The sequence below is a fragment of the Agelaius phoeniceus genome, chromosome 19 (assembly GCF_051311805.1).
Source record: "Agelaius phoeniceus isolate bAgePho1 chromosome 19, bAgePho1.hap1, whole genome shotgun sequence".
In the NCBI taxonomy this organism is placed as follows: domain Eukaryota; kingdom Metazoa; phylum Chordata; class Aves; order Passeriformes; family Icteridae; genus Agelaius; species Agelaius phoeniceus.
In genome coordinates, this window is record NC_135283.1 from 8500869 (window position 1) to 8525778 (window position 24910).

At 40.5% G+C, this 24910-nt stretch overlaps 3 protein-coding genes across 9 annotated transcripts in view; 2 read left to right on the forward strand and 1 right to left on the reverse strand.

Annotated features, from left to right (window-relative positions):
• Nucleotides 1–17820, forward strand: part of TOM1L1 (target of myb1 like 1 membrane trafficking protein) — a 90830-nt gene extending 73010 nt beyond the window's left edge. For all 6 annotated transcript variants that reach the window (XM_077188212.1, XM_077188213.1, XM_077188214.1 and 3 more), the window contains 12 exons: nucleotides 2402–2551; nucleotides 2815–2934; nucleotides 4452–4559; nucleotides 5164–5280; nucleotides 8122–8255; nucleotides 11193–11253; nucleotides 12659–12773; nucleotides 13521–13617; nucleotides 14078–14156; nucleotides 15020–15107; nucleotides 15371–15443; nucleotides 16365–17820. In XM_077188212.1, the coding sequence (XP_077044327.1) occupies nucleotides 2402–2551; nucleotides 2815–2934; nucleotides 4452–4559; nucleotides 5164–5280; nucleotides 8122–8255; nucleotides 11193–11253; nucleotides 12659–12773; nucleotides 13521–13617; nucleotides 14078–14156; nucleotides 15020–15107; nucleotides 15371–15443; nucleotides 16365–16425 (1203 nt within the window). In that variant the 3' untranslated portion in view covers nucleotides 16426–17820. The remainder of the gene's footprint in view (nucleotides 1–2401; nucleotides 2552–2814; nucleotides 2935–4451; nucleotides 4560–5163; nucleotides 5281–8121; nucleotides 8256–11192; nucleotides 11254–12658; nucleotides 12774–13520; nucleotides 13618–14077; nucleotides 14157–15019; nucleotides 15108–15370; nucleotides 15444–16364) is intronic.
• Nucleotides 17821–17921: 101 nt separating this feature from the next.
• COX11 (cytochrome c oxidase copper chaperone COX11) lies at nucleotides 17922–22411 on the reverse strand. Its single transcript, XM_054644940.2, has 4 exons — nucleotides 22124–22411; nucleotides 21902–22057; nucleotides 20690–20815; nucleotides 17922–20180 (listed from the first exon to the last, which is right to left on the reverse strand). The coding sequence occupies exons 1-4, from the start codon at nucleotides 22358–22360 to the stop codon at nucleotides 19998–20000; spliced, it is 702 nt and encodes a 233-aa protein (XP_054500915.1). The 5' UTR covers nucleotides 22361–22411; the 3' UTR covers nucleotides 17922–19997.
• Nucleotides 22412–22504: 93 nt separating this feature from the next.
• The window catches only part of STXBP4 (syntaxin binding protein 4), a 79527-nt gene continuing 77121 nt past the window's right edge, over nucleotides 22505–24910 (forward strand). The window contains exons 1-2 of one of the 2 annotated variants that reach the window (XM_077188314.1): nucleotides 22505–22638; nucleotides 24117–24167. In XM_077188314.1, coding sequence (XP_077044429.1) covers nucleotides 24130–24167 — 38 coding nt within the window. In that variant the 5' untranslated portion in view covers nucleotides 22505–22638; nucleotides 24117–24129. The other variant, XM_077188315.1, reaches the window with a different exon arrangement.

Consider the following 24910-nt stretch of genomic DNA (forward strand, 5'->3'; position numbering starts at 1 on the left):
ATATTGCAGTTCCAAACCTCAGCTGGGCAGGCATCAGGATGTGTTCAGTGGAGTGTAATCCTGGAAACGGATTAATGGCTTGTTCCCCTTGAGTCAGAAATGTGAAGAAGCAAGCTGTTCATCTGGGTATTCTTGCAGCCACCTTGGGTCTGAGAAGTGTCCCTCACAAGCTGCACCCATTGCTCAGCTTTATGGATCAAACCTGGCTGCTTTAGATGTGCAGTGAGCCTTGAAATCTGAGTGAGGTCTCTGTTGATAAGGAACATAGCTGACCTTCTGCTATATTCACCAACTTCTCCCATTTTTTGTTTCTGCTTCACAGTTTAGCTTCACCTCTTTGTAGATTCCTTTTATCATTTTAGTTTTGTGGTTCAGTCCTGTAAACTAGAAGCCTTGGATTACACAGTTTGCATCTTTTGCTGAGTGCAGATCTCTGGGATCAGTTATCCTGGAACACACCAGCTCTGTCAATTCCAGTACTTCTCACATCCTGTTTGCCATTGACAGGAAGTTTAATGGTTTGATTGAAGTTAATTTGCCAGTTTTGTTATTAAAACGTGTTTCTGTTGAGTTTCCATTGAGCTGTGTGGAGCAGTGGTTGGCTTGGCCACCTTGGATCTGTTCTTTCCAGTGGAAGTGGAATCCTGTTTGCACCGGAGTCCTATTTGCACCATAAATACCCATATTGAAATTCTAATGAAAGGTGTTATTAGCATGAAAGTGGCTTGTTCATGAATAGTCCAGTTAAAAATAATTGAGTCAAATTCTTCTTTTTCTTATACCAGCTTAGTTTTTCCCTGAGTGAGTGGGCTGGGCTGGCATAATTGAGTGGAGGATCCAGACCATTAGTTCAGTACTTTCTTTCAGTGGATAAATACTCAGTCCCCTAAGTAGGGAATTAATAATAGGGAGTAATATAACAAGTTTCCCATGCACTGGGTTGAAAATATTTTACACAAAGCATCTTTGAAGTACTGCACAGGCAAATGACTTGGCATATTAGCATATGTTTCATGTACTCTCTATGAAAATAATGTTTTGAGCCAAGATTTTTTTGTAATTATCTTTATGTTAGCTCTTTGCACAGCAGTCTGTCAGTGTCTCTTTGTTCTACCCTGTTTTCATTTTGGCAATATATTTTCTTCTGGTCTTCAACCTGTTGTCCTGTAAGTTCCCGATCACAGTGGGAAAAAAATCCCTGAGTCTTGAGGCTAAAAAATGAGTTAATAAAATGATTTCACTTAGTCAAATGTGGAATAGGAAAGTATACTTAACCTACTTTTATCAAGATCACCATATCATCCCTTTTGAGAATACATTCTGTCTGTGACATGATTCAGGGGAAATTTTGTCTCAAAACCCATGAAATTTTGCAGCCTTTTGTTAATGTCAGCCCTTTGCTTTCACCTTCCTATCTTCCCTCTTCCTTTGGGAGGGAAAATGAAGCTTCAATTGAAGAGACAGAAGCACAAGAGTGACAATCCCTGTGTGAGTCATCGTCCATCTTTAGATTTGGGCCAGGCAAGATGAATTCTATTCGTGATTCTGCACCTGATCTGATTGATCCCAGTTTCCTGTCAAGTCCCAGGTGACTGGGATGTAATGGCAGTTTTTGACATCTCTTCTGCAAAATGAGAATTGTAATCAACCACCTCCAGATGTACAAGGGAGAAGTACTGTCATTACCACATCCTGCTGTGCTTGATAGGGCAGGCACAGTGCTTGCAGGGATCCTGCTCTAAGCATTTGAAGCATGTTTTTGGAAGTAGACTTCCCTCATGAAGATGAATCTGAGAATTGGAACATTTCAGCTCATCTGTTTCAAATTAGTGTGACCTTTGAAACACATGGAGAAATTGTGCTCCAAGTTGGTGAATTTGTTCTTTTCTATTTTATCATTAGTCTCTCACTTACAGGGCGGATTAGAGGACAGGCATTTAGCAATCTGATTTTCTTCTCTTGCAGAGCTCTTCAGAATCTGTCAGACCAGGGTACCTATGTGCTAGGCAGTGAATTAATTCTATTGCTGAACCTGTGCAAGTGATTTTTTTAAGATATGGGCAGATTTCCAGCTGTTAAGGTACCATATGTTCAGTAAGTGCTGTGACATAGAAACAAGGGTGACCATGCTTCTCTGTTAAAAACAGTGTCACTGTGGCTGGCACAGCTCCTTTGGACTGTGCAGGTATCACAGAGCACACAGGGAGCTCCTGTTTCCCTGAAGTGACCTCATCAGGCATTCTAGTGAGCAGTTATCTGTTCATATCCATTCCTACTCTTCCCTATAACTACTTGAAACAAATTAAACAAAAAAAAAAAAAGCTGTCAAGTTGTGGGATTTTTCCCCCCTATTCCCCCCCTATTCCCCCCTATTATAATCAAAGTGGTTTTGTGTGTGCAGCTGCTTGAGATGTGTGTGGAGAACTGTGGCCCAAGATTCCAGTCTTTAGTTGTGAAGAAGGATTTCTGCAAAGACAAGCTGGTGAAACTGCTAAACCCAAGATACAACCTGCCCATTGATATGCAAGAGAAAATCCTGACCTTTATCATGGTGAGTCTGGAGTAAACTGTGAGTGTTCACAGTGTCTGCCATGTGGCAAATGTTTAATTGTGCAACCTGTTTAAATCCTGCAAACCTCTTTTGAAAGCACCTTAACTCTGGAGCTGTTGTGGTTCCTGTTGCACTGAATGGAGTTATCCAAAGTGGAAGAAGGGAATGACCTGCCTTTAGGACCATACATTTTAAAAGCATTTTCCTGACCCACTGACTGACCATTTCTGTGACTGTTACTGTCCCTGATATTTCAAAACCAGATTTGGGCACGAGGTTTTCAAGGGATGGTGGATGTGAGCGAAGTAAAAGAAGTTTACCTGGAATTGCTGAAGAAAGGCGTGGAATTTCCATCCTCTGACACTAGCAGTGGTGGATCTAAGGTGAGGATACACAAGGACATTTCAGAAATGAGATGTGTTAATTTTATGGGACACAGAAGGCATGTTTGATCTGGGTTTTTTATTTAAATGCTTCCGGGCAGAATATGACCAAATTACTTAAGCACATGTGCAGGAATCAGTTTCAGTTATAACAGCTAAGATAACAATGAAGAAACCTGAACTATATAGTAGTTTATTTCATTTTCAAGTACAGATTCATGGATATGTTCTCAGAAATGAAGCATCTCTGTCTTGAGACTTCAAAAGATCTGTGCATGCTGTTTACTTCAAAATAAATGAGTGCTTAGTGCTCCATACTTGTCAGCTTCTGAAAGCCTCAACAAAAATGAGTAAGGTTTTTACAAAAACATATACTGTTGAGAATATGAGCACCATCTGTCTTTAAGATTAAATGGAGAGATGTAGAAATCTATAAGAAAATATTATTGTCTGCATATCTCTCCAGCTTTGCACAGTAAGTGTTATTTAAGCCTCTGTCATAAGTAGTATTGTGTGGCATTTAGGACATTAAATCTAAGTATGGTTTGAACATTGTGCAGCAGCTGGAAATACAGTACATGGTTTAATGCCATTCTTTCTAGATTTCTTTTTTTTCTTAAAGAAGAATTTTCACAAGAGCTTTGGGCAGTGTGAAAGCCATCCATCACTGTGTGGAATCTTGCAATTACAGAATTTTATGTCTATAATCAGTGCAGACAGGAATAATTCAGATTTATCCTGAGTTTGATCTTCTGGTTGAATAGTGGAGTACACAAAAGCTTATGTATTTAAAGGTTGTTGGAACTAGCTGTGTGAAGAATGCTCTCAATAAATACTAATTTTTTCCCTCACCTAGTTCATTAGAGATTACTTTGTCTACCTCATGTACTTGCCAGTAAAAATCAGTGGCAAACCTTCTGTTTGTCTTAGCAGACCTGAACACAGTTTTTACCTTAGTCTCCAGGAAGTGAAGGGTTTGTAGTGTATAGTGCAGGCTGGAGTTAACATTTGATTTTTTTTATTAGTCAGTTCAGATGCAATGCTGGTGAAGCTCTCTCAGGCTGTTTCTGCTTTTCAGTCCAGGAGACTTGTGTATTTTACCTTCTGCAGAGACCCAGACTTGGCCCTCCAGCCTTTCTACTGCTTCCCAGTGTGATCACATTCCAAATTGTCCTTCATTGCAAAATTGCAGTGGCACTCTGGGAAGGACTCTTTGCTCTCAGATGGCTTAATTATTCCTTGCTAGCCTGTTCTTAAGCCATTCCCACTTCATCCTGTGACGGTACTTATTTGCAAACCCTTTCTAAAAATATTTGATTTCCAAGCCTCATTTCATTACAAAATAGCCATTAGATTTATTTTTTTTTAAATAGGACTTGCTCAACAAATTCCCTGGGAGCACTGATGATGAGGAAGCTCCTGGCCAGTTGTGTAGTCTGAGAGATGTTCCTCTCTCAGCAGGATGCCTGCTGCAGTTTTGTTAAACCCAAGCTCTGGTTTTTTTTGTGTTTTCACAGATTTCACCCTGGCCTTGTGCAAAGTCATCCCCATCCTCTGCCAGTCCTGCCAAACGTTCCTTCCTGCCTCTTCCCACAGGCCCAACGTTGTTGTTGACTCCGGAGCAGGTGCAGCACTACAGGTTTAGGGGAGGGTGGGTCCACCTGGAATGTGCTGTGAATGTGTGGCTTGAGCAGCCTGGGTGCCCCTGCAGGGACCCTCAGTGCACAGGGTGTAGCTCTGGGTTTCTGTTGGGTTTGTGGAGTTACTACTCGACTGTGTGGATATCTAATTACATCTTACAGTGCCCTTATGCAAATTGATAAAAGCTTGTTCAGAGATAAGCGTGAAAGCCAAATTTGTTTCACATAAGGCTTGTGTGAAGAGGTTATTATAAAAAGCAGGAAGGAAAGGACAGTTCTCTTGCATGCCTGCTTGCCCTGTATGTAACTAAAAGGAGGAACAGGGACATCAATAAGAGGGATTAACTGTAAGAAAAACAAGTAGTGCTATCAGGCTTGGATCTTAGTTTGAGTGCACATTTAAAAGCTGAACTAATTCTATTCATTTCCATGTTGTGTTACCAGAGTAAAATAATGCTTAATAATAATAATAATAATAATAATAATAATGCATATTATACCTAATGGGAAAGAAAGTGTGTATTAGAGGTAAAAATTATTCTGCTTGCTCTGTTCACCTACACAATATTCTCCTGTTGAATTCCAACAGATTGGGAAACTGTACAGTGAGCTGGATATGGCAAAAATGAATGTGAGAGTTATGTCATCAATATTGAAAGAAAATGTTCCTGGCTCTGAAAATCCAGATGATATGAATCTTTTACAGGTACATGATAATTCATTGATGGGGCTATTGGTTTGGTATAGTTGCTTTTTAAATTGTTATATCTTGTCTTTTAACATCTGAATTCAGATTGACAGATGGAACCCTACAACAGGTTTCTATCTCTCGTTTTGCTCAGCTTTCTTTCATCTCCTTCACCTTCCCTTTGACATCTTGATAGTCAGGAAAGGACAATACAGCTGGCAATGCAAATTTAAGCTCTAGGGAATTCCAATGGCAAAAGAATTTCATAATGGAGCGTTCTCTGTTGAGCATGTTCTGTCAAACAGCCCCGAGAACATTCCAGCTGGAGAATAGATGATGACACAGTGTCACTCTCATATCCATCCTGGAGTTTGCAGAGCTCTCTTTATTATCACCAGTCCCTTAGGGGCAGACTGAGGGCCAGTGAAGAATATGAAGCATTGGCTTTATGTGTGTGACCTCAAAGACTGGGAACTTGCTGTGCCACAGAGGGATTCATGTGCTCTGTAAGTGTAGCCTGAAGGAGGTGTATTGCAATAGTCCAGTGATGTGACAGTGAACCTGTACATGCCCTTTCTGTGATATTATGTGCTTATGCTGTATTTTCCAGTTCAGAAATTAAAAGTACAGTATTACTTCATCATTGCAATAGTGACCTATGTTAATGGAAGCTTTTCGGTTTCACGTTGTCTCTGAGAACTTAAAAAGCTTTTACTACATCCTTCTGTTTCTAACCTTACCTCCAAACTGCTACAATGAGGAAGCATTTTTGACAGTTTTGCAGCATTAAGTGTTTTGAAGAACTGATCTAATTTTTGCAAGCCTTGTGTGCTTCTCCTCCCCAGTGTAGAAATTCTCCTGTGCAATGAACCCTTACTGGGTGCTGTTGAGAATACATTGATATATCATTCTTGACCACCTCTGTCCAATCCCTGAAAAGGTTGGGAAACAGAAAAAGTTTGTCTTTTATTTCCTGTCTCCTGCCATGACACTTCATATGTGGGTGCACAGATTGAGCTGCCCACAGTAAACCAGTGGATTCTTACTGACACTCCCAGTAATAAAAGTGTTGGCAAAAGGTTGAGGACAGGGTGTGGAGTTTCCATATGTAGGAGAGTGAATGAAAACTCATTCCTTTCACTGTTGTTCTTTCTGTTCTTTTTCGCCTGTCAAGGAGTGGTGTAAAACATCAGGCACGGCCAGCCTATTCCTTGAACAATGCTTAATGTTCTCTTTTTGTTTGTGGCACTACCTGGAATGCTTGGATTGGACTTCTGTTGTCACAGAACAAAATCCTTTATTAAAACAGCTGCTTGTTTAGACTTTGAGTGAGTTGGAGACATTGATTTTAGTACTTCAGATTATCTGGAGTCCCTCAATAAAAACTGTAACAAGGTGAACTTGATCAGTGTTTACAGTTCTTTATAGTCATTAGTGGTCAGGCTCCTCTCTTTCCCCACCCTCTTTTGGACAAGACTTAAGATATCATATTTCACTGGAAATAATTTGCTGGCCAATAAATAACTGTCGTTAAAGAATAGTTCAAGATCAGCCAAGAAGAGTAACAAACTTTTGTACTGGATGGTGAATAGACATAATGAACAAATAGTGGATGGATGTGCAGGAATTTGGGTCCAGATCAGCAGCTGGTAAAAATTAGCAAAAATGTATTGGAATTACTGGTGACTGTTATTCCAGCTGTTACTCCATCATTGTAGAACTCCAGTTTTCAGACAAATCCATGCCTGAAATTAGTATCTCAATTTCCTTGTCTGTTGAGTATTGAAACTTGCCAGTCTGCTTGTGTAATGGAGTCCTTAGAAATACACATTTTTTAAATGTGGATCACATAGTAAGGTGTGCAGTTGGGGAGATTTTAAATGTAATTACAGACATTAGGGTAACACAGTTTTGTGTGTTTTATCCTGGGCTGTGAAACTACAGTACTGAAAAGTAGAGCACTCTGCAATCCTGAATACAGATTTAGCAAAGGGGTGCAAATTTCTTTTTAAATAAATAATTGATTTACATGAAGTATTGTATTTTTTTGAGGAAAAATCAGATCACTTAGAATATCAAAGCAATTTCTGAATAGTAGTGTGCAAAGAGAGTCATTTCCCCCCTCTTTTTTTTTTTGTTTCTTTAAGCTGAGCCAGCCTGCATTTGCCAATGTTGCATGAAGGAGAAAAAATGTTGGCTGAGTTAAAGTTCCTGTTGCTAAAGAATTTGTTTCTTTGAACATGCAAAGTTTGCAGAGGGGGGTAATATAAACAGACTGTCTTCCACTTCACCAGGCAATAATGCAAAATTCTGCTTAATAAACTCTCATAATTCTCCTATCTGCTGATTCTCTAAGGTTTGTGTTACTTTCTCAAAAATCTATAGATTAAGTTTATCCAGACTTCCCACTTAAACGAATAGTTGGAGCTTGAGATTGTCACAGAGCACTTCTGACCTTTAGACTAATATTTTCTTTTCTTCAAGCAGACATTGAACAGGATTATGTCCAAGTATCCTGCTGAGTTTAATCAGCTTCAACCAGAAGGGGGCCTCTGTTATTTTGCAATTTGTAATTTACGCTTTAGAGACACATACATCTTTAGAAATGAAGGTGTGTTGAGAGGTAGAGATTGTGTAGGAGTGATGTGGTGCTGGGAGTTGTGACCCTGCATTGCAGAGATCAAGGACATGGACATTGTTCCATTTGCAGTTGTTGGTACCTGTGTGGTTTGTGTAAATTAAGGAATGTTACCTGTGATTCTACAGTGCTTGAGTGTCTTATCATTCATCTCCAGAACCAACACACTGAGAGACCACAGTTACAATTTTTAATTTTTTTCCTTCCCTTGCCTTGGGCAGAAATTGTACAAGACCTGTCGGATGATGCAGGAGAGGATCATGGAATTGTTGGTGACAGTGGAGAATGAAGATGTAATTGTTGAGCTAATACAAGTAAATGAAGATCTGAATAATGTCCTCCTGGGACATGAAAGGTAAGTGCAGGACCTCTCTCCTCACATTTGGAATCCTACCTGAATAAATACACTTATTGGAGAGATGCTCCCTATGCCTATTGTTGATCCTCCCCATGGAGACAGATTTTATCCTAAAATTCAGAAAAGAAATATGATTGTAAAAAGAGAAAATTATGTATTTCCTGCCTTCTAAACACCTCAGAAATGGTTCTGGAAAGTAGTTAGGAAACATTAGAGTGGTGTAAAGCGAGTTAACAGCATAGGCAGGAAATCAGATGCAGGCACACAAAAATAATTTGGAATTTGACATCCCTTTTTGGCACAGTCCAGTGAATTTGTCAACAACTGCTCCAAATCCTTTGGTGCTGGTGCTTATCTCTGTTAAGTGTCTGTGCTTCCAGAAAAGAATACTTGTCCTCCTTCCTAAACAGTTTTGACACCTTTACTGCGGGAATTGGCATAGAGCAGCCTTCTGCCTCATTGCATACTTAGGAGAGTTGCTTGCTGTTCTTAGCTGGATTGAAACATAGTGTTCTGCTTGTCTTAGAGAAAATGTTTCTCTCTTTCACACATGAAAGCACAGCAGTACTCCTGTTGACATCCTGGGTATTTGTCTGTTAATGGCGCTGGTAGCATGACTGGATGCTGGCAAAACTGAAATTAGTTTTCAACTTAAAATTCCAGTGTTGCTCCCCAAAATATAATACGAGTATACTTATGGAGAGTGTTCTGATTTAACAGAAGCTGATCTCTTCCATGGCTAAAGAGTGTTCTAGGAATCATTATGCATCAAGTGCAATTGTTTTGTATTAAATTTAGCAAATTTGTATAATTTAGTCATCTTTTCTTTTTAATCCTGTTCTGAGTGCTTCACTTAAAATATCAGTAATTCTTTTAAGTGTCAGGAATAAACTTTGGGCCTAATCATGACAATGTTAAGTTTTCATTTACTCTTTAATCTTGTTTACTGTAGTGTTGGTGGATTTTACAGCAGCTGTCTTGAAAGAACTGTGTGATCACTTCCTTTAGGAGGTTTTTCCTTTTAATAAGCAAAAAAGGAATTTTATTCAGCTTTCATGTAAATCCACTGAAGTCAGATGTGGGCTTACATTTTTGTTACAAGTGATGAATACTGTTAAGGCCGGGAACCTCAAACTGTGAATAGGAGTTTGTGGATATAATTAAACAGATTCCTCACTAAAGATACAGTGATGGAAAGAATTATTAATTTGACAGAAAACTACTGTATTCTAGTAATGTAATGCTATGGTTTGTATGGTACAGGTCTTCCTGAGTGCAGATCCATTGCACTTCAGAGTAGATAAGTATAAAAACGTATCTGGTTAATTTTGTGTTGCATAAGATTTGTTCTTTGTATTTCCCTCTGAACAATGAGGTGTGTAAAGGGCCAGCTGATTTTAATGAGCTGCATCTGTTTCACACTGTGTGTGTTGTTGGAGGATGAGTTGTGCTGCATTTTCTGTTTCTGATTATTAATGTAGAATCCAAATTAAATCCAGAGCAATCTCAGCTGTGCAACCAACAGCTCATGTGTGTAACAGTGCCTCCCTCTAGTGTCTGCAGCTTCTTGGTTCTTTCTTGATTTCAGATAAATACTTTCTGCTCTACAGTTGGAAAGGTTTTTTTACTGTTTCTTTATGCATCTATACTCTTTTTCTGGGCCTCCCTAGTACAGTGACCCTGAATAGCACATGCAGTTGGATAAACTGTCCATATGTCTGTCCAGGCAACTCAGGGCTCCTGGTGCTGAAACACAGTGACCTTCCAGATGTTCAGTGTCACCTGTGTGGGTCTGCTCTGGACCCACAGTAGCACTGTTATCACTCCTAGAACATACATATTTATGCAGATGGATTTTTTTTTTGTTTGTTTCCATTTTTAAAAAAAATTATTGCAAAGGGCTGTGTGCCAGAACAGGTGTGTGGGTTGTCCTGGGAGAGCATGAGGGAATGCCCAGAACTCTGAGGACAGAAGGCTTCCTGGGACTCAGCTGGAAGTGTTCTGGCACACTAGGAAGTTACCTGCCTAGTGTGAACAGAGACAAACTGTCAGAACTCAGGGCATCCCTTTGGGTGTCCAGAGTTGCTGGGACCCCTGCCAGGGGGCTCAGAGACCCTGGCACACAGCCCAGAACACCTGTGGGTTTGATTATGACCCGTGGAGCAAATTATCAGCTTTGTATGAAGACCTGAAAGCCACAGAAGTTTAAGCAGTGTAATAATAAAATTATCACTAGGTGAAAAAGTAGATTTTGGGGTTTTTAGAATAGGGGTTTTGGGAACAAGATGGAGAGACTTGGGCGTGTCCAGCCTTTCTTCTTCTTCTTCTCTACCTCCATCTTCTGCTGTGATATTGGTACTTTTGGATTGGTTTAGAGTAGAAACTCACTGTCTAACATAGGTGATAGGTATTGGAAAGTAATTGTAAACATGTTATACGTAGTTTGTAGTATAAAGAGATAACACCGCCCTGAGGGCAGTCAGTGTGTCTGGAATTGTCCTGCTGGACGGACCTTGGCAGGGCAGGAGAAAAATTTTTATAGATAAAATACAATAAACAACTCTGAGCCCAAGAACTGAAGAACTCCGACTCATTCTTCGAATGTGTGGGCCGAAACAGAGACTGTTCACGTGTTCTCTTCCGAGAACAAACCACTGTCAGAGGAGCCTTGGTTTTGTTTAGGAACAAGCAGATGGCTGTCTCCAAATGTGAGGCCAGGAAAAAACCAGCTGGTGTTGGTTGTAGGAGATACCAGGACCACAGCCCTGGAATGGGAGTCAGATGGCCCATAAAGCCAAGTGCCCCAGAGACAGCACCTGGAGTGCTTGTTTGGAGTCTTTTGAGAATCAAAAGTTGATTATAACTGGTTTCATATTCTTCTGAAGCACAGCACAGGAATGTAAGAATGAACATTCAACTCTGCACCTTCAACAGGTTCTCACGGAACAGAGTTCGTTTCCTGGAGAACCAGAGGATACAGCGGGAGCGGGAGGAGGTAATTAAGGATGAGCTCCTGAACTGCAGGACTGCAACCATTCCTTTTGCTCTTCCTTGTCAAAAATGCACTTCTGATCCATGCAGAATTTTATTCTCTAGTTGAGAGGTACAGGAGACAGCAGAGTGACACTACTCTTACTGATTTTTCTAAAGTCTCAGTTGCAGAATTTCATGCAAATTCATGTAACTAAAGTAGCAAACAATGTCAAATGCAAGAGGGAAGCTTGGGCATGAAAAATGGGAGACAGATTTATTCAAATGCTGATTTATTGCCTCTCCAGCTAAGCACAATTATCTGCCATGCGAAAAATGAGAAACCATAGGTTCTTTTCATTTGTTTCCTGTTAATGATCCAGAGACTGAAATACTGCTGCACTTTGAGAATTCACTTCTATTGATTTTTTTTTCCTGAGTCAAAGCTTTTTCTGAATTGTGAACAATGGCTTGTAGCAAATCTTTAATGACTGTCCTTTATTGATTGATAATTATGGTTGTTAATTATATTGCCCAAAGTAGTTTTGCACATGTTTTGCCTTCTTCTAAGCCATAATTGTGCAGTCATCTGGGACTCAACATGAAAATGCATTGTGAATGCTGAAATACTGCTGACAATTATTATAAAAAGGTAGAAGATGGTCTTGTTTTCCTTGAAAAGCCACCATTACTACATTCTGATTATGTAGGTGGATGGCTTTGCTTGATGGATCCACTGTTGGGTTAGTTAATAATTCAAATGATGCAGTCTGTGCATTTTTATATTATTAAGCAGACTCTGAGTTTAAAATGCATCATCTTTTATTTATTTATTTTTCATCTGGTGTTACCAAACCTGTATGAGTCAAGCATGTGGTTTTATTAAACCTTTGGCTGGCTATGTTTTAAATTCCAACACATTCACAGGAGAAAGGAAGGGAGCTCTTTTCTATGTCCTAGGAAACATTATTGTGGTTTTGATTTTTTTTTCTATCCAAAAAGGGACTGGAAAAAATCAATCTCCTAAGTACATATCAAATCTCATTAACACAAGTAAGTAGCATGAAAAGAATTGTATAGGATTGATCAGAAAATCAATATCAAACCTGTATCTAAACGTTCAGAATGGCTTTATAGAATTGAATCCTTTCTATTTTCTACTTCAGAACTGGTTTTCTTTATTTTTTGAAATTGTTTTTTTCTGAAGTGCATATTTTATTTCATTAGCTACATTTCACACACACAGAGTCCTGATCTTCTCTTATACTTAACAATTTTTAATATTAAGATTTTAAAAGTTAATGTTTTGTGAAAACAGCGATTTGCTTAAAACTATGCAAGTTTAAAAAAAACAATGCAAATTCCTTAAAAAAAACAAAACAAAACACCAGGAAAAACCCCACATAACTTATTCTTTTTCAAATGTTAAGCTGTACAGGAAACAGCCATCTGCTCCCTCAAGTGATCTACTTGGCCTCTCCATAGATTCTCCATCTTCTGTGTCTGCAGTGGTGCAAAGGGACCCTGCAGTGTCTCCTTCAGGAAGTAAGTGGTGAAGGAAGTTCCCTTCCACTCTGATTCCCTAAAACCCACAAGAGGTTACTGGAGGAATCAAGAAGTTCCTTGTAAAGAAGAAAAAAAAAGATACTCCTTAACTTTAAGGATGTTTCTTAAATTTTCTTAAAAGGAGAATTGAAATGTGTTCATAGGAACAAAATTGTAAGATATTGTAAGGTTTCCTGTAATTTTTTTACCGTAATCTTTCTCCCCTTTTACATAGATTTGAGCAATAGAATATGCTCTGTTTTCTACTGCAATGAGCCTCTAAAACACTGTGGTAGCTGCTTGTCCTGTAGACTTGGCAGGAAGAAACAGGAGTTTTTTCAGGAGTGTTAGAAAGACTTGGCTTCAAGTACCCTGAATTACTATTTGCAGAAGCCCCTCCTTTACCTGCTTTAGGGAAGTCCATATACTAAAGCTAAAGGTGTGAATGTCCCCCTGGGAATAATTCCCTAGATTTCCATTTTAATCCTTTACAAATAGCAACAAGAGTTTTAAGTGGTATCTATCATGTAGAGCTCTGCTGATGTTCTAAATATAGAGATAAATACCTTGGATCTAAGACTTTTCAGAGTCATTAAAACTTTGCCTTTCATGTGATAAACAGCAATCCATTTCAGAGCTGTATAGGCCTTCCAAACAAAAACTTTACTCTTTTAGTGTTCAAAGTACAAGTAGCTACTTTTGCATAATAATGTTTAAATTACCATTAATTATTACTTTGAATTTCAGATGGCCTATCTGCACACCCTGAAGATAAAACTAGGTCTCATCCATCAATTTACCCACAGCTGGATTCAGCAACTCCTACAAAAGCTCATCAGTCCCTGTGAGTAGTCTCTTATCAAGGAATGGGAATGGATTACAGATCCTTAGGGGTATTAGTGCTCTATAATTCATCTAATGAGTATAAGAATCTCTGAGGACACAGATTTACTACTTTTACATATTAGTTCAGTAGAACAAGTGAAAATTCCCTCTGTGCTAGACATTGTTTGAGAGGGTTCAAAATACACTTCTGCCTGCATCACTGTTTTGTCATAGATAGACATAAATGTACCTGACTTTTGGCAGGGAAAGGGAGAAACATGAAACAGGTCAGGAAAAGGGTTCAAGACAGGGGAGGTGTCTTTATAATTCATGTGCATGGGACACTGGTCCATCTGCCCATGCTGCTGCTCTCAGATGTAACACAGAGGAAAGACAGACCAGCCAAAAAATATTGGAACAATCAGAATAAACAGTTTTGATCGTTTCTTACTTATATTCAGTGTATTGCTCTCTCCTAGATTTGCAGCTGAAGCACAAAGCAATAGTTTAAGCAGCCCAGCTGGACACACATACAGCAATGTGAACATCTATAGCAATGTGAGTAATACTAACGTTCGGGATGATCATTCTTGTCTGGCAGCTGTCAAATGAGAACTTCTGGATTTACCCCAACTACAAAGATGCAAAGGTCTCTTCTGTAGCCCTTCTCCATACCTCAGGGAATTTTCTACTGGGTAATACCTCAGGGAATATTCTACTTGGTAACTAGGTCAACTTTCCTCTTTTGCTGCCACAGATCCTAATGTGGAAGCCTGTTTCCTTGGGTCCAGCACAATCCCAGGGGAATTTGCAGAAAGCTCTTGCTCTATTATTTAATTTGTTGCTATGCAAAGCAAGCTGAGCTCTCCTCCTGTTGCCATGATGTTACTCTGGTGTACTTTCTATCACAAATAAGATATTAAAAACAAACATACAAAAAAACCCCAAAACCCGCAAACCCCCCACAAAAACAAAGCCCACAAAAAAGTCACTTAAACCCCAAGTATAGTGCAGGGCAAATGTCATGCTGCAGAGAAACACCCATGACAGAAGGAATGGAAAGAGCCTGAAGGGACTTAGAGATAATGTTAGAAGGCAGTATGAAATAGAAAAAATGAGAAGCAGCTCCCAAACAAACATGCATAGTCCTTATTTTAAACTGCAAATAAAAGCAGATGTTTGAACCTGTGTGGTGGAACAAGTAACACAGAAGTAAGTTATACACATGTGCTATAGAAGACTAAGTGTTGCTTTGAAGGTTGTGTGGAGAATGAAGATTAATTGGGTTGCTAACTGTTGGCCTTGGAGTTTTACCTGCAGTAGTCAGAGAGTTTAAAGATAAGCCAGCAATTATGTAAGTTAGGTCAAACCGGTCCTCATGGAACAATCTGTTTATGCATTGTTTTGCTTGATGTCCTTAGTTGACGACTCTTTTAAGCCCAGTGCCTCTGAACCCAGTAAATCTGCAGGCTGGACAGACTGTGTCATCAAATGGACCATCACCAGCAGGTAATAAATACTGCAAATCACCTCTTTCATGTTTCTTTTTCTTGTTAGAACTTAAGGCCTTTACATAATGGCTGTCAGTGACTAGGAACAGCAGGAAGCATCGATCAAGTCATATTGCTCATGGATTCCATTACATATCTGTCCATTTTAGCAGCTGAATCTGTAGCAGATAATGTGCTACTTTTGGGAAGACACAAAAAAACATGCAGTAATCCTGCTTTTCATTCTCATTTGAATCTGGGTGTGTCTGTCTCTCTTTACAGCTACATCAAAGAACAAGTCACAGTCGCCTCATTACTATGAGATAATGGAATTCGATCCCTTGGCTCCCACTGAGTAAGTAACTTTTAAAATAGAATTTTAAAATTCTGTTACCAAAGGCAAAACGGCTTTTTCTTCTGAGAGGAAAACCAGACCACTCTACTTAGGCTGAGGTAACTGACCAGCTGCATCATTGATGTAAATGACGGTGGCTGCATTTTGTATGTTTTCTTCAAATATTTCTGGCATAACCAATTAAGGAACATACTATAGCGTGCTCATTAACTGGCATCTGTAAAAATGGAAGAGTAATGCTCTATCAAAATTACTAAAATGTTATCCAGTGATACAGAAAGGTGAAGGAAATATAGTCAGGGTCCTGCTGGAGGTGGCTGATTGAACTTCAGCACTGGTAGTTCTGGAAGAAGGTAACCAAAGGAATTCCTGTTCATAGCAATTGTGTTTTTTAAAGAGTGTTTTTCTACTGCATATGAAAAAAATCCTTAATTTAAATATAAACTACAAAAGGGAATGGATGCTGTGTCTCTCCAGAAGACCAAAATAATGAGACAGCAAACTAATACAAAACCTAACAGATGGCAGAACTCCCCTTTCTAACACTAAATTGCAAAAAAAAAAAAGTTTGAGCTATCTGTACAAAACTTATTTCTAAGGAGCCACTGTATTTTGAGATAGGGAAATCTCAACAAAGCTTCCATTGTTTTTTTTAATTAGTGCAGTAATTGCACAGTGATGAATTTGCCTTTTGTGTTCTGCAGTCCTGTTCCCAAACTTGTTTGAACAAAAGTGACAGTATCCAGAGGTTCCTTGTTAAATGTACAATCAGATAATCAGACCAGGGTTGGCTCTTTGTTTCCATGGAGACCTGGGCATCCTGCAAGGGAAGCTACACTGTAAACTTTGGGCACGATTTCCCTGGTGCCATTTGTCAAAATGAAAAGTGATGTAGGAGTCACCCTACTCCTCCTCTTTCAGAGCTATTTATGAAGAAATTGATGTTGTGCTGAAGACAGAAGTTAAAAAGAACATGGACTGAACATGGAGGTGGAATCCTTTCCTGAACACTCTCTAGTGCTGGTCCTGTGCAGTGCTTTCTGTAACTACAAGTGAATAACAGAAGACGTTTTGCATTTTGACACAGTAATTAGTGTTGGAGTACTTAGCTGTGTGCAAGTTGAAGAGTTACTTGGCTCCACACCTTGACAATTTGTCCTAAATGTTCAGCTGTGAGTTCTTCAAGGTCACTTGCGTGGTTATTTTAAAGTATTTTGTGTGCCTGTAAAATGTGACTTCCAAATTCACCTGTGTATGAAGACTTGACACCTGGCACAAGTTAAAAAAGCACATTCGCAGAAACTGCAGAATCCAGTTTCTCTTTTGGCCTCACTGCTATGTTCATCTCCCTAGAAATCTATAAGGGCGTTTTGAGATACAATTTTTTTTCCCTAAAATTGGCCTCTTAATAGATGTCTGAAGATGTGCAGCATTACTTGCCTACATCCTTAATACAGATTTTCCTTTATTATTTTCTTCCTAAAAACCCACAGTATCTTGGGAAGAACCAAAGCTGGGACACAAAGTGCTGTCATCAATAATTAACAGAACAGGAAAAAAACCTGCTTGTTCCTGTGTTGTTGTTGCTTTTCTTTACGCAGTAAATATTGGAGGGGGATCAGTTGTTTCTTTCAATATTCCTGCCCTGCAGAGATTCTTTTGGTGAGGGAAAAATTAATCATCTACAATGCAGATGAGCAATAGTTACCCATTTACTTTAATTGTTTAATCCTGTTAATAACTGTTTTATCTTTTAGTAAGTGCCTTATCTATTTTAATGCTGAATGTAAACTGTGCACTTTAACAGGTATAGTTCTCTGAATTTATAGCTGATAAAAAATTTGAGAACTTAGTTAATATTCATACCAGATAAGCTAATTTTTTGTGAAATAACTGCATTTTAAACATTCCTTATGTTAACTGTTTAAGGATAAGAAGTTCTCAGCTGCTTTTGCAATTTTTATAGCATAAAATTCCAAATAAAAGCAAATGCTTACTGAGAAGTAAACTCATTGCTTCCAAGTTTTTCTCTCTTTGTGTATTCCCTGAAATATCAATGTAGGTAGCATTGGAAGTATTTTTGTGTGAAACTGTGCAGTTTGCTGCAGGACCATTAGAACAACTTCCTTCTATCCAAAACACAACCTCGAAGGAGTCTGGGAGTTTTTTAATTTGAGGTGAAAAGGTGAGTTGCTTTACTCTCATTTGTTTTTGCTAATTTGTAGTGGTCTGGACAGCAGCCTGAGAAGACAGCTGAAAATAGGATTGGAGGCGGATTGATTTAATTTTTCCCCTATAGCTGGGTTGTATTGGCAGAACCCACACAGTGAAGGGTAACAAATCAAACTGGGCTGTTGCAGTGTAATCCATAATGGGCGACTGCTGACGGAACCTCTCCGTGTTTGCAGCAGCACAACGCTTGTCGGGTTAGCAGGGTGACCCCAACGTCTGGGAAGAAGGATGCATCTGACTCCATGATATCAGAAGGCTAATTAATTCCTTTATTGTACTATATTACACTACATCTAAACTGAAACTGAACAAGAACTCAACTGCACAAAATCTTGTGACTGCAAGCTCCTCCACAGCTTGCAGAGACTGGTCAAGAAAACAAAACACACCAGAATCCAATTATCAGATTCCTTCAGGTAAATAATCTTCCAGCACATTCCACATGTTCACAAAAGAACAGGAGCAACAAATTGTTTTGATCATTCTCTTCTCTGCTTCTCTCAGAAAATGTGAATCCCACAAATGGTGACAGAGAGATGGAAGGGAATTGGCTAATGACCAAGGCTAGAGGTGGTGTTACAGAGGGAATGTGCTCAGTATCTGTGCAAATTTGGGCTTTCAAACTCAGGCAGAGAACCCACATTTTTATGGAACTGCCACTTGCCAGGGGCATACTCCTTTTCTTCTAAAGAAAGTGGCCAGAATAAAGCAATGGGTGGAGAACTGCCATAATCAGTTCAGCTTTCAGAAGGACAATGGACTAAAGAAAACTGAGGTAAGAAGTTGGGTTTTTTTTTCCCCTAGCCTGGATTCAGAGATTTGTCTTGATGTTACTTTTATTCCCTGAAGCATACTGGATTTATAAAGCTTGCTGCTATCTTCATACAGATATATTTCACTTGTGTGGGCTTCATATGTTCTGCTGAATAAAATGCATTAGAGAGATGAAAGAATAAAAAGTTTTCATTAATAAACAGTGAAGCCCTGTATGTCATCCAAAATCTGTTTAACCAACACAAGTAATTGGTACAATAATGGATTTTAAAGATAGCATCCATTTATTTTCAAAAAAGCAGTTTTTGTGTAACTGTATGCAAATATAATTGAGACCTAAGTAACTGGAAGTTACCATTGCCTTTTCAGAGTCCAAGCTAACCAACATCACTCTTACTTTAGTAGATCTCTGCTGGAAGGTGTAGAAAAACATGGCCCAGCATAAGAGATACTGGCTGATATCAATTTCTGTCTGAAAATGAGCAGGCTACTTGAACTTGCTCTACAACTTGCTCCTGGTTTGCAAGGCAGCGATGAAGTGTTATTAGACCTATTGCACAGATAATGCCCAAAAGTTACATAAACACCACTTATATGTTCTGGTGGTAAAAGAGTCCCCCTGGAGGGCTGCTGCACTGCTGAGCAGGCTCAGGCCAACTCAGCCCCTGACTGGGCTGGTCTTGGTTTTTGAGGAGACACCTCTGCTGTTCATTCAGCTGCAATTCAGAGCAGTTGTTATACCCTGCCCTACCCTCAAAGCATGTCAGACACAAGCAAGGCCTGTCTCCTGTGGAGGTGCCCAGTGTAGAGCCCTCTGCAGAGGCAAAGTGCACACAACAGCACCACACATACTTCAAATGAGTGGGACACAACACAGAAATAAGATGGTGTTTCCAAATGGAAGCCATCCCAGAGATCTGATGTGCTTACACTTAAAGTACTGTTCTCATGATAACAGCTTTAGAGCAGTCTGCTCTTACCAAATGAACTACTGATTCAGTAATAACATGAGAGGGTGCATCACCTTCTGAATCATCATCTCCTCCTGTGCCAGGGAGGCTTACACAGAAATAGCAGTCTAACTTTCTTTAGTTATGAGATTACCTTAATTTATTATCTGGGTTTACCTTTTCTAAAGTAACTGATAATGCAAGTTATTTTCCGGAGCCAGCAATGGAATTTTAGTTATCAACTGATTTTTTCTTCTGTATTTAAAAGAAGTTGTTAATTTATACATTGGTTTAAAAATTTGCCTTGTGGTATTCAGATAACATCTTACAAAAAGATGGCCTGAGAAAACCCTCTCTACTTCAGGAACAGTGTGTTCCCTTCCACTGTCTGATGAAGAAATACTATCCCTAAGAAATAGGGATACATTAAGTTGGTTTCCAAAAAAAAATATATACATATACTTTCATAACAGCATGTGCCCATGGAGATTTAATAGTATAATTTCATAGTACTCCTGCAGTTTTTTCTTCCAAGGAAAAACAGCATCAAAACTGGCACTCAGATGTAGCAGAAGTCAGATTTTGTAGAGAAGGCCTGTTACTGATACCCAGGAAGTGGCAACTTCTGTCCTTCCTTTGCTTCAAAGAAGGTGTAAGAGAGAGTGATCAAATCAACTTTAGCCATTTTAGGGTCCTCTGCAAACTCTGGGTCAATGTAGAAAAAGACAGGCATGTCCACTTCCTCCTGAGGATTTAGCCTCTGTTCTTCAAAACAAAAACACTGCAGGTGGGAGGGAAAAAAATCCACAATTAGACAATAGTGATGATAAATTTTATCTCTGCCAACATGAAAGAAATCTTAATGGTTTAAAATAAACTCTCATTCCCTTTACACCCGTAAAATCCTGGGAAGGATCAATAAGATGAGCAACAAGACAGCAATTTTGTTACTGTCAAAATTTTGTTACTGGTGATATAGAAAAAAATATATTAGCTTTTAATGAAGTGTGTAAAGACATCAAGGGGCCAGGCCAGCTCACATCATTCTGCCTGCCCTCAGAGTGGTACTAAATAACAGAGATTTTGGAGCCACTCTGATGGGATGAGCAGCTTGATGTAAGGACAGTAAAGCTAAGAATGAATTGATGCACTTTATCATTTGAAAAAAACAAGGTATTTTCTTTAAATATTGGCATAGGAAGAATGTTGTCCAGGGTTAAAATGCAATTTATGGGTAACTGTTTTCTTTTGTGTAAAGGAAAATGCAATCTTTGCTTTGTTCATACTTACTTGTATTTTATTGAAATACTGTCCTGCTTCAAAGGGGACAACGTTGTAGGTGGAAATTCCAATTACTGGTTTATCAGTAGGATTTTTTGCTTTATAAAATGCCAGTGCAGTCTCTCCTGGTACCACCTGTGTGACATAATTGTACAGTGATTTTTATTTTTTCTTTTAATTCACTGCAGCCCTCCACCCCTCAAACCAAGTTCTTTACATTTTATCTAGAATTCATTTTCTCTATTGCTGCTTCAAATTGGTTATTTCACAAATAGTTTTGATTACATGCAATTCAGCCATATTCAAAATTAAAAGCTTCAATACTGTTCTACGTATTTTTAATCTTACCCATTTTGCCTGAGTCTACTATTATCCTCAGCAGTTCAACAGCACACAGAGCATTTTAAATATGCAGATTTAGATATGGTGTGCATTTAATTTCTGAGGTTATTCTTTCAGTACTGGACTCAAACTATTAAGAAGCATAACTCCTTATTTTGAGAACTAATTTGAAACAGAAGAGTTAATTTGTGATTTTTTAAATATTAAAAAAAGTTCCTATAAGGATAGGGCAATAGGAGAAATGGTACAGATTTATATACGTTGTTATACTGTATATTGTTAAGTATATATACACACTTTTATGGTGTATGTACAACATGCATGTGGTGTATATACCATGAAGCATATACATAAATATAGTTTCAATAACTTTCAGTAGGTTTACGGGGTGGCAGAGGACCAGCTACACGCAATGTCCTGTAAAAAGGACATTGCAGTGCTGGAGCATGTCCAGCAAAGGGCAGCAAAGCTGATATAAGTTCTAGAGAACATGTCTGGGGTTGTTCAGTCTCAAGAAGAGGAGGCTCCAGTGGAACATCACTGCTCTCTGGAACTACTGACAGGAGCGTGTAGTGATGTGGGGATCGGCCCTTCTGCCGTGCCTGCACTGAGAGCACGAGAGGAAACGGCCTTGGGATGAGATAGGGGATATTGCCATTACATATCAGAAACATTTTCCACTGTTGGTGTGGTCAGGCTTTGGGAAGGGCTGCCCAGGGAGGTGGTGGAGTCCCCATGGCGGGAGCTGCCCAAGAGGCGCTGGACCTGGTGTGGGTGCTGTGGTTTAGTGGTTACAGCGCCGGCTGCACGGTCGGACCAAGTGATCGGAAAGGTCCGACCGTACCCAGGGCTCTGCGCGGGGGGAAGGCGGTGACTCACGTAAATCTCGCTCTGCTGCGGTTTGAAGTTCCACTGGATGCTGGCGTGCGTGTCGGCGTTGAACGTGACCCTGATGAGCCGGTCCCGCACAGGCTCCATGCGCTCGATCCGCTCCGCGTCGCCCCCCGTGCCCGCCGTCCCGCCGAGCCCCGTGGCCTGTCAGGGAAGGGCAGTGAGGGCCCCGCGCCCGCGGAACCGGCGCCGGCCGCAGGCCCCCCGTACCTGGCAGTAGAGGCGGTAGAGCGGCACGGCCGCGTACGACAGCCCCACCATGCCCACGGCCGCCGCCGCGATGTAGCCCACGGCCGAGCGGTTCCGACGCCGCCACTCCTCCTCCTGCTGCCGCGTGAAGGGGTTGGAGCCCCGCACACCGCGGGTCCCGCAGAGCCCGGGCCGAGGCAAGGCCCCGAGCCGCAGCCCGCGGGCACAGCGCGCCCAACCCCGCCCGCACAGCGCCATGACCGCAGCGCGGGGGCTCTCGGGATGGGCGGCGGGGAGAACGGGGCGGGGAACGGGGCGGGACGGAGGCGGGAACAGGGCGGGAGAGAAGGAGGGAAAGTAGAGGGCGGGAGAGAAGGAGGGAAATTAGAGGGTGGGGGCGGGTCGAGTTGAGTCGCCATCCCATCATTGCCCTGTGGGCCCCCTCAGAGCGCGCTGAGTGAGGGGGTCCCGGCGGAGCCGCCCGTGCTCCCGCTTCGCTCGCCAGCGGGACGGCTCGGGTGCAGGTTGTGTACGAGGTAACTGGAGCAGCCCACAGGCCGGCGGGGTTCCACGCCTCCGGTCCCGCACCGAGTGGGCTGTGCTGGACGGGAGTAGCACCGAAAGGCCGGCCAGGAGCGGGGTCACCGGGAGGGCAGTGGTCCCGCAGGTACACCGCACCGGAGGTACCTGGTACCAGAGGCGTGACCTGGGTCCCGCAGATACCTCAGGTTGTCCCTCAGGTTATTCCGCGCTGGCGGCCCCAGGACGGGCGCTGGGTGCGGGGCTGCTCCGGGTGGTGCTTCCGGGGCCTGCAGTTTCTCCCCTATTGTAGACACTTGACACCGGTTGTTTGTTTGTTCCTTTTTGCTCCGGTGCTTTGCTTCTCGTTATTTTCATTTCTAGGGATTTGGTTTTGTTCAGGCAGAGGTACTGACGCTGCAGAGGTAGCGAGCGTTGTTAGTAAACAGCGGTAACCTGAGGACGGGCAGAGTCGGGCAAGTTCTCAAACAATAGTTTTTCACACGGCTGGTGCCATGCACTGTAATAAAATTTGCTGTAGCAATACTTGAATTTACTACTTTAGAGCTGTGTCTCTCTTCTGTGGTGGTTCCAGTAAGGTGAATCACACAAGGACTGGCAGCTCCTGGTACTTCTTCATTTTCCACGTTGAATAAGAGAATGGTAAAGGCTCGGTGTAGCCATACTGTGTTATTTCCCCTGTCTTCAGATGACTGGTTTTTTGGCTCTTTAGTGAGCAAAACCTGAAAATGTTTACTGCAGGAGATTTGTGGCATTCCAACGTGGTTTTAACATCTTTTTCACACAATAAGTACAGACATGGAGGAATTGGAGTGGTTTTGTGGAGGCTGACACCACTTGGGGATTCTGCTGTGTCTTGGCCAAGGTCCATGGTGTGACATTGGTGCCAGGAGAACCTGTGCTGCCTTTGCCTGTGTGTTGGGAGAGTTTCTTGCCCCTCTTGTTTTGGAAATAATTCCTGTTCTGGGTTGTGGCATGTGAGGGTTCATGCACCTCACAAGGTCAGGAAGATTTCCTACTGCTGATACAAACTGATCTTTTTTGCATTAATGCTTTTTTAGCACTTTCTGAAATGACTGTGGTTCAGTACATCCATGGTTGTATTTCCTGTCAACCTGTTGTATGTACTAATAAAAACACAATGTGAATTTCTGGGGCTTTTGCTACATTAGTGGTGTGTAAGCCCATTTTGTGTGTTTTGGCCTGTTCTACGTACTTCATGTGAGAAGTTCAGAGACACTAAATACCAGAGTGTAAGTTAAAAAAACATGAGAAAACAAGACACACAAAACACCACTCCCTTTCCAAGTAACTTTACATGGGGAAAAAAGGGATTGTCTTTGCCTTCAGCAGTTATGTTGTATCATCCTAGAATTGTAATCTGGTTTTTTTTCCTATTTTAGAAGATTTTGATCCTGTAGGAGCCTGTTCTTCATGTGTCAGAGCTCTTAATTTTTAACTTTTATTTTAATAGTGCTTCTAAGAAGATGTCCAGTGCAGATCCCCTCACAAATACAGAGAAGGAGTAAGTACTTTTTTCCCTAGATGCAGAAATACAATTAATGGATTATAATATTAAAATTTTTGCAGTTTCTTTGGTAGGATCTTGTCTTGATGAAGACTTAAAGAAAAATAACTTTGATATTGAAATAGTCTGCAGTAATGTCGTAGGAAAGCTGACACCAACACCAGTGAATTTACACTTTAAGGAAGGAATTGTCCCTTAAGCTTTTCATTAATTTAATTGGCACTTGGTTAGGACTTGTTTTGTAGAGATAAAACCCTGCATAGAGATTTCTTAATTTAATGCTTCTGAACTATGAAAACATGCTTGTATATAGTAGGTCACTTCTTTGTACATCTGGGGTACCTGCAGTAGCATAAGACTAGAGGTTTTGTATTACAGTGCATTACTTTTTCAGATTACTCTGTTTCTATACCTTTAATATTTTATATGTAGTACTTAGGAACCATTATATTTTTTACCAATGTCACAGGATATAAAAAAATTATGTTCATTCTGTAAAACATAATCTTATCTACTTAGAAGTTGGATCAGATTCTAAATGTCAAACATGGATTCAGTCATGATTGAAAAGTGTAACTCCAGACCCTTTCCAAACTGCCAAATAACCACGCCAATGCTCTCATCAAAACCAGAATTAAAACCAGGCACAGGCAGCTCTTGCTGGACTTCCCATGTTTGTTGTACTTGTGCAATAGAATCCAGCAAAGAGTATTCAGAAGAATAATAAAAAATTTAACATA